At 36.6% G+C, this 10,000-nt stretch overlaps 1 protein-coding gene across 1 annotated transcript in view; it reads right to left on the reverse strand.

The window, feature by feature from the left end:
* Window positions 1–1,056: 1,056 nt before the first annotated feature.
* Window positions 1,057–10,000, reverse strand: part of LOC137095673 (carcinoembryonic antigen-related cell adhesion molecule 3-like) — a 24,609-nt gene continuing 15,665 nt past the window's right edge. The window contains exons 2-3 of the mRNA XM_067462449.1: window positions 8,346–8,720; window positions 1,057–1,195 (exon numbers count right to left, since the gene is read on the reverse strand). Of these exons, the coding sequence (XP_067318550.1) occupies window positions 1,068–1,195; window positions 8,346–8,720 (503 nt within the window). The 3' untranslated portion in view covers window positions 1,057–1,067. The remainder of the gene's footprint in view (window positions 1,196–8,345; window positions 8,721–10,000) is intronic.

Below are 10,000 nucleotides of genomic sequence, written 5' to 3' on the forward strand. Positions count from 1 at the left end.
AAAAGCAGTTGGAATTCTATGCTAGACACACAATCTGCGGAGGCGGTCTCCCATCTAATCCTCAACCAGGGTTGGCCCTGCTTAGCTTCCAAGATCAGATAGGATCTGGTGCCTTTCAAGTTCAAATGGGGCCTTTTTAGGGGAAAAATTGATTAAAAAAGCAGTTGGAATTCTATGCTAGACACACAATCTGCGGAGGCGGTCTCCCATCTAATCCTCAACCAGGGTTGGCCCTGCTTAGCTTCCAAGATCAGATAGGATCTGGTGCCTTTCAAGTTCAAATGGGGCCTTTTTAGGGGAAAAATTGATTAAAAAAGCAGTTGGAATTCTATGCTAGACACACAATCTGCGGAGGCGGTCTCCCATCTAATCCTCAACCAGGGTTGGCCCTGCTTAGCTTCCAAGATCAGATAGGATCTGGTACCTTTCAAGTACAAATGGGACCTTTTTAGGGGAAAAATTGATTAAAAAAGCAGTTGGAATTCTATGCTAGACACACAATCTGCGGAGGCGGTCTCCCATCTAATCCTCAACCAGGGTTGGCCCTGCTTAGCTTCCAAGATCAGATAGGATCTGGTACCTTTCAAGTACAAATGGGACCTTTTTAGGGGAAAAATTGATTTAAAAAGCAGTTGGAATTCTATGCTAGACACACAATCTGCGGAGGCGGTCTCCCATCTAATCCCCAGCCAGGGCTGGCCCTGCTTAGCCTCCAAGATCAGATAGGATCTGGTGCCTTTCAAGTTCAAATGGGACCTTTTTAGGGGGAAAAATTGATGAAGCAGTTGGAATTCTATGCTAGACACACAATCTGCGGAGGCGGTCTCCCATCTAATCCTCAACCAGGGTTGGCCCTGCTTAGCTTCCAAGATCAGATAGGATCTGGTGCCTTTCAAGATAAAATTGGGAATATCTTAGAGGGCACTTTGATAAAGAAGTAGCTGGAATTCTCTGACTGACACACGATATGCAATGGTGGTCTCCCATCCAAGCTTCAACCAGGGCTTTCCCTGCTTAGCTTTCAAGATCAAACAGTATATTTACAGTTTCCCAGAGGCCAAAATGCCTTATGTTTCTGGTGTCGCTCTCGAGGACCGGTACATCGTCAACGCCACCACTCCCATGATGCCTATAAGAGTCGCGATGACGATCGCTGTGGCGGCTTTCCCTGAGAGTTCACCCCGCGGCGCATTATCTGACATGGGAAGGAAAGAGAAAGAGGGAATGTAACCCAAAGTTATGCATTTCTCCCTTTTCCAAAATCTATTTATTTATTTATTTACTAGCTTGGGGGCCCGGCGTTGCCCGGATTATTAGAGAAAGTGGGTAATGGCGGTTCTGTATGCCAAGTTTGGTCTTTATTGGTCTTTGGATAACGGCTGCATTATTTTCAGGAAGTGAGTGAAGGTACTTGAAGTCCCATCATCCATGGCCCATCCTCCTACAAACAGCAGCAGGATATAGAGTGGGTCATGGGGGCTCTGTGTGCCAAGTTTGGTCTTTATCAGTCATTAGATGAGGGTGGCAGTGGTGTCAGTAAGTGAGTGAAGGTACTGCAAGTCCCATCATCCAAAGTCCATCCCCTTTCAAACTGCAGCAGGATGTAGAGTGGATCATGGGGGCTCTGTGTGCCAAGTGTAGTCTTGATTGGTCATTAGAAGAGGGTTGCAGCAATCTTTGGAAGGGAGTGGAGGTACTTGAAGTCCCATCATCCATGGTCTGTCCTCCTTGAAACTGCAGCAGGATGTAGAGTGGGTCATTGGAGCTCCATGTGCCAAGTTTAGTCTTGATTAGTCATTGGCGAGGGTCTCAGTGGTCTCAGGAAATGAGTGAAGTGACTGCAAGTCCCATCATCCATTGTCAAATTCTTCCAAACCGCACCAGGATGTAAAGTGAGTTATGCAGGCTCTCTGTGTAAATTGTGGTCCTGATCCATCATCGTTGGCAGTTGTAATGGTCTTAGGAAGGGAGTCCAGGTATTGCAAGTCCCATTGTCCATGGTGCAACCTCCTTCAAACTGCACCTGGATGTAGAATGCATCATGGAGACTCAGTGTGCCAAGTTTGGTATTTATTGGTAATTGGATGAGGGTTGCAGTGGTCTGAAGAATTGAGCAATGGTACTGCAAGTCCCATAATCCATGGTCCATCCCCGGCCAAACCACACCAGGACGTAAAGTGGGTCATGAGAGGTCTCTGTGCGAAGTTTGGTCCTGATCAGTCATTGGATAAGGTTAACAGCGGTCTCAGAATGTGAGTGATGGTACTGCAAGTCCCATAATCCATGGTTCATACTCCTCCAAACTGCAGTAGGATGTAGAGTGGGTCATGGGGACTCTGTGTGCCTATTTCGGTCTGTATTGGGAGTGTTCTGACCCAGCCCCCTTTGGCCTTTCCTTTCCTCTCTTTGTCATCTCGGAATCAATAATACAATTACACTAAATCATTCGCGACGTCTCATCATTGAATCACAATCCAAATCTCGTTATCCATGTTCCGTTCCAATCGTCATTGCCAATTGTTGCAGCACTTACTCAAACGCCTTCTCAAACAACCACGTCTTTAGTCTCTTGCGGAATGTCATAAGGGAGGGCGCCAGTCTGATGTCCACAGGGAGGGTGTTCCACAGCCGGGGGGCCACCACCGAGAAGGCCCTGTCCCTCGTCCCCGCCAGGCGTGCCTGTGAGGCAGGCGGGATCGAGAGAAGGGCCTCCCCGGACGATCTCAAAGTCCTCGTGGGCTCGTAGGCCGAGATGCGGTCAGACAGGTATTTTGGGCCGGAACCGTTTAGGGCTTTGTAGGCCAACACCAGCACCTTGAATTGGGCCCGGTAGCAGATCGGCAGCCAGTGAAGCTGGGACAACAAGGGCGTTGTATGCTCCCTGCGTCCCGCTCCTGTTAGTAACATGGCTGCCGCGCGCTGGACTAGCTGGAGTTTCCGGGCCGTCTTCAAGGGCAGCCCCACGTAGAGAGCGTTGCAGTAGTCAAGGCAGGATGTGACCAGAGCGTGTACTACCGTGGCCAATAGGCCTGGGTAACAACGGAAAAATTTGTTTCTAAAATCGATTCATTTTTTGGGGGGTTTTTGTGTTTCGTTATTTAAAATAATTACAAAATTTTCCTTTTAAAAAGTTCGATATTTACGAAATTTCGTAAATGTGAAAAAAAATTACAAAACATTAACGAATCGATTTCCGAAACAATAACGAATCGATTCGTTAATGGCGGACGCGACCACGAAATACGCTAAAAAAACCTCCAAAAACTTCTGAAGCTTCCCTCTCCCTCTGTTGTTGACTGTTGGTGTGATATTATAATTTTTTTTCCACTAATTAAACAAAAAACAACCATAAAACTTGCCCCAGACATGCGGAAATAATAACGAAACGACCTCAGAACAATAACGAAACGAATACAATAACGAAATACGAAGCATTTACAAAACGTATTTAAAAATTCGTTTTTTAAAAAAATTGCACCAGAATGGTTCGTTATCGTTTTGTAATTGAAAAAATTAACGAATTATTAACGAATTACGAATTAACGAAACGAAACCGCCCAGCCCTAGTGGCCAAGTCAGACTTCCCAAGGTGTGGACGGCACAGGCATCTACGGTGGTGTGGGTATGGAGGGAATGTATTGCCTACTGTGATGTTTACTGCCTTGGTATGTTGTGTGCTCTGTTTATAAATATATATCACTGGTTTTCCACTTTTTTTTTACTAATTACAAAGCAAAGGCTGGATGGACATCTGTCGGTAGGCCTTTGATTGTGCTTTTCCTGCCTGAATTGGGCCCGGTAGCAGATCGGCAGCCAGTGGAGCTGGAACAACAAGGGCGTTGTATGCTCCCTGCATCCCGCTCCTGTTAGTAACATGGCTGCCGCGCGCTGGACTAGCTGAAGCTTCCGGGCCGTTTTCAAGGGCAGCCCCACGTAGAGAGCGTTGCAGTAGTCAAGGCGGGATGTGACCAGAGCGTGTACTACCATGGCCAAGTCAGACTTCCCAAGGTGTGGACGGCACAGGCATCTACGGTGGTGTGGGTATGGAGGGAATGTATTGCCTACTGTGATGTTTACTGCCTTGGTATGTTGTGTGCTCTGTTTATAAATATATATAACTGGTTTTCCACTTTTTTTACTAATTACAAAGCAAAGGCTGGATGGACATCTGTCGGTAGGCCTTTGATTGTGCCTTTCCTGCCTGGAAGAAGATGGGTGTTGACTGGGTGGCCCATGTGGTCTCTTCCAACTCTAGGACTCAAATTTTCTTACTAATTTGTTTCCACAAATGATTAAAGTTTAGCTGTATTATATTATGTAGGATTTAAATTAGGATTCAAATTAGGAAGGGAAGTTAATTTATTTGCTGACGACGCCATGATATCTTTTCAAATTTTACTACTTCCCTTCCCTGGAGTCCCTAATGTTATCATGGCGTCATCAGCAAATAAATTACCTTTAAAGTTAATTTATTTGCTGATGACGTCATGATAACATTAGGGAGTCCAGGGAAGGGAAGTAGTAAAATTGAAAAGATATCATGTCTTGCAATAAATCTTGAAAAATCAGAGATTATACATAAAAAAATATTTCCTGGCAAGAGTTAAGAGAAACCCAAACAACCCTGGGGATAAGATTGGGGGGAAAGAAGCTTAAATACTTGGGAGTTTATATCTCAAAAAGTTTAAATAATATAACACCAACTCTATGATTCTATGCTTTCCAATTAGTTTGTTTCTATGCAATGGGGAGGGACAAGGTATGTGAAGCATGTTTACTAGGCTTGGGCGATCAAGGAAAAAATTGGTTCTAAACCCGTTTCGTTTCTAGGGTGCGCTAGCATTTCTAAATCCTGAGGACTTCCGAAATTTAAGATTTCAAAATTTCGAAATTTCCGAAATTTCGTAAATTACGAATCGATTCGTTAATGGCGGACGCGATTGCGCAATATGCTAAAAAATCCTCCAAATGGGAGAGGGGGAACCCCTGAAGCTTCCCTCTCCCTCTGTTGTTGACTGTTGGTGTGATAAAACTAACAACAACTATATTATATTATATTATTATAATATTATTATATTATATTGTTGTATATTATATTATAATATTATAATATTATATTATTGTATATTATATTATATTATAAATATTATAATATATTATTTTAATATTATTATATTATATTATTGTATATTATATTATTATAATATATAATACTTTAATATATTATATATATTATATTATTATAATATATAACATTATAATATATCATATATATTATATTATATTATACTTATATTATATTATATTATTATAATATTATTATATTATATTGTTGTATATTATATTATAATATTATAATATTATATTATTGTATATTATATTACATTATAAATATTATAATATATTATTATAATATTATTATATTATATTATTGTATATTATATTATTATAATATATAATATTACAATATATCATATATATTATATTATACAATTATAATATAATATAATAATATAGTAATAAAATATATAATATAATAATATAATATAATATATACAATACTATAATATAATAGTATTATAATAATATAATATAATATATATTATTATATTATTATATTATTATATTATATTATATTATATTATTATAATATTATTATATTATATTGTTGTATATTATATTATAATGTATTGTCGAAGGCTTTCATGGCCGGAATCACTCAGTTCTTGTGGGTTTTTTCGGGCTATATGGCCATGTTCTAGAGGCATTTCTCCTGACGTTTCGCCTGCATCTATGGCAAGCTTCCTCAGAGGGTGAGGACCTCACCCTCTGAGGAAGCTTGCCATAGATGCAGGTGAAACGTCAGGAGAAATGCCTCTAGAACATGGCCATATAGCCCGAAAAAACACACAAGAACTGAGGATTATATTATAATATTATTATATTATATTGTTGTATATTATATTACATTATAAATATTATAATATATTATTATAATATTATATTATATTATTGTATATTATTATAATATATAATATTATAATATTATATATATATATATTATATTATATTATACAATTATAATATAATATAATAATATAGTAATAAAATATATAATATAATAATATAATATAATATATACAATACTATAATATAATAGTATTATAATAATATAATATATATTATTATATTATTATATTATTATATTATTATATTATTATATTATTATATTATTATATTATTATATTATTATTATATTATTATATTATTATATTATTATATTATTATATTATTATATTATATTATATTATTATAATATTATTATATTATATTGTTGTATATTATATTATATTATAAATATTATAATATATTATTATAATATTATTATATAATATTATTGTATATTATATTATTATAATATATAATATTATAATATATTATATATATTATATTATATTATACAATTATAATATAATATAATAATATAGTAATAAAATATATAATATAATAATATAATATAATATTTATTTATTTATTTACGGCACTTGTTGACCGCCGTTCTCAGCCCTAGGGCGACTCACGGCGGTGTACAACATATAAAAAACAATTTACAATAAAGGCAATAGCACCAACAACAGTAACAACATCACTCTCAATAATACAATTACACTAACTCATTCGCGACGTCTCATCATAGAATCACAATCCAATCTCGTTTTCCATATTCCGTTCCAATCATCATTGCCAATTGTTGTAGCACTTAGTCAAATGCCTTCTCAAACAACCACGTCTTTAGTCTCTTGCGGAATGTCATAAGGGAGGGCGCCTGTCTGATGTCTACAGGGAGGGTGTTCCACAGCCGGGGGGCCACCACCGAGAAGGCCCTGTCCCTCGTCCCCGCCAGGCGTACTCTAATATACAATACTATAATATGTGTGATAAAACAAACAATTATATTATATTATATTATTATAATATTATATTATTGTATATTATATTATATTGTTATTATATTATATTACTTTATATTATAATATATTATATATTATAATATATACAATACTATAATATAATAGTATTATAATAATATAATATAATATAATATAATATATTATTATAATATTATTATATTATATTGTTGTATATTATATTATAATATTATTATATTATATTATTGTATATTATATTATTATAATATATAATATTATAATATATCATATATATTATATTATATTATACAATTATAATATAATATAATAATATAGTAATAAAATATATAATATAATAATATAATATAATATATACAATACTATAATATAATAGTATTATAATAATATAATATAATATATATTATTATATTATTATATTATTATTATATTATATATTATATTATAGTATTGTATATTAGAGTGAGGCAAGAAGAAGCATGAGGAAAGAGGAGGGAAGCAGCAAACTACAAGAGAGGAGATTCCATCTGAACACGAGGAAGAACTTCCTGACTGTGAGAGCTGTTCAGCAGTGGAACTCTCTGCCCCGGAGTGTGGTGGAGGCCCCTTCTTTGGAAGCTTTTAAACAGAGGCTGGATGGGCATCTGTCAGGGGTGATTTGAATGCAATATTCCTGCTTCTTGGCAGAATGGGGTTGGACTGGATGGCCCAGGAGGTCTCTTCCAACTCTTTGATTCTATGATTCTATACAAGGAAGGAGATTCCATCTGGACATGAGGAAGAACTTCCTGACTGTGAGAGCTGTTCAGCAGTGGAACTCTCTGCCTCGGAGTGTGGTGGAGGCTCCTTCTTTGGAAGCTTTTAAGCAGAGGCTGGATGGCCATCTGTCAGGGGTGATTTGAATGCAATATTCCTGCTTCTTGGCAGAATGGGGTTGGACTGGATGATGGCCCATGAGGCCTCTTCCAACTCTTTGATTCTAGGATTCTATGATTCTAGAGCAGGGGTCAGGAACCTTCGGCCCTCCAGGTGTGGTGGACTTCAACTCCCACAATTCCTTGAGGCTCGGCATTCGCCCCAAAGGCTTACCTTGGCCTCAAGGAATTATGGGAGTTGAAGTCCACCACACCTGGAGGGCCGAAGGTTCCCCATGCCTGTTCTAGAGCAAAGGGACCGGAAGTGGGGTAAATGCGAGATTGCAAAACTTGCACCAGACATACGAAAATAATTACGAAATAATTACGAAATAATTACGAAAATTGGAAAAATTGTTTCGATTCTTAATTACTCCTCACACTATTCCTGCATGGTTCGATATTGGATCGTAAGCTAATTTAAATACGAATTAATAATGAATTACGAAATTAACGAACTGGATCGCCCAAGCCTAATATTTACCTCCAATCAGCAGGAACATGCTTCCATGTTCGGAGGTCATGTTGACGCCCCTCTCCTTCCGAACATAATAGTAGCCAATGTCTTCCATGGTGAGGTTGGTGATGTGCAAGGAGCAGTGCTGCTTCATTCTCTCCCTGCCAGTGAAGGCCTTGCCATAGAAATACCTCGAACCAGGTGGCGGTGTGTATCGAAAGATCAGGGTCGCGTTAGTGTCGACCCCTCGGTACCAGAAGCAGAAGGAGACGTTGGCCACATCTCCGGAGGGGATGATGGTGACTTCCGAACCTACTAACGGTAGCCAGGGTTCTGATGTCACGGGGATGAGGATCTCCACCACTTGAGCTGAACCAGAGCAACAGAAGAGCAAGACGTACCCTGGAAAGAGACCGTCAGTCAGAATGCATCCTCTGCACTACCCATTTGATGCAGTTTGGTCCCACTTTGAATGGCACTCATGAGGCTTGTTTGATCAAGAAGAAAATTGGTTCTAAACTTGCTTCGTTTCCAGGGGGCGCCAGCGTTTCGAATTTCTGAGGACCTTTAAAGTTAATTTATTTGCTGATGACGCCATGATAACATTAGAAACTCCAGGGAAGGGTAGTAGTAAAATTGAAAAGATATCATGTCTTGCAATAAATCTTGAAAAATCAGAGATTATTTCCTGGCAAGAGTTAAGAGAAACCCAAACAACCCTGGGGATAAGATTGGGGGGGAAAGAAGCTTAAATACTTGGGAGTTTATATCTCAAAAAGTTTAAATAATATAACACCAACTCTATGATTCTATGCTTTCCAATTAGTTTGTTTCTATGCAATGGGGAGGGACAAGGTATGTGAAGCATGTTTACTAGGCTTGGGCGATCAAGGAAAAAATTGGTTCTAAACCCGTTTCATTTCTAGGGTGCGCTAGCGTTTCTAAATTCTGACGACTTCCGAAATTTAAGATTTCAAAATTTCGAAATTTACGAAATTTCGTTAATTACGAATCGATTCGTTAATGGCGGACGCAATTGCACAATGCGCAAAAAACACCTCCGAACGGGACAGGGGGAACTTCTGAAGCTTCCCTCTCCCTCTGTTGCTGACCGTTGGTGATAAAACTTACAACTAACAGAAACCAAATTAAAATAAATTCAGGATGAAATTAAAATATATTAAGTTAGTAAAAATACAAATTAAAATCACTTAAAATTAGTAAAATAATAAAATAATAAAATAATAAAATAATAAAAAATAATAAAATAAATAATAAAATAAATAATAAAATAATAAAATAATAAAATAAATAATAAAATAATAAAATAATAAAATAAAATAATAAAATAAATAATAAAATAAAATAAAATAATAAAATAATAAAATAATAAAATAAATAATAAAATAATAAAATAATAAAATAAAATAATAAAATAATAAAATAAATAATAAAATAAAATAATAAAATAAAATAATAAGTAATAAGATAATAAAATATCTCCAGGAGGAGGAGGAGGAGGAGGATGGGGAGGAAAGGCAACACTGGCACCTTTTCTCTCCTTCTTTCCCGTCTTAATAACTACAAAATAATTACGAAATAATTACGAAAATTTGGAAAAATTGTTTCGATTCTTAATTACTCTTCACACTATTCCTGCATGGCTCGATATTGGATCGTAA

Source organism: Anolis sagrei, chromosome Y, assembly GCF_037176765.1.
Source record: "Anolis sagrei isolate rAnoSag1 chromosome Y, rAnoSag1.mat, whole genome shotgun sequence".
NCBI classification, from domain to species: domain Eukaryota; kingdom Metazoa; phylum Chordata; class Lepidosauria; order Squamata; family Dactyloidae; genus Anolis; species Anolis sagrei.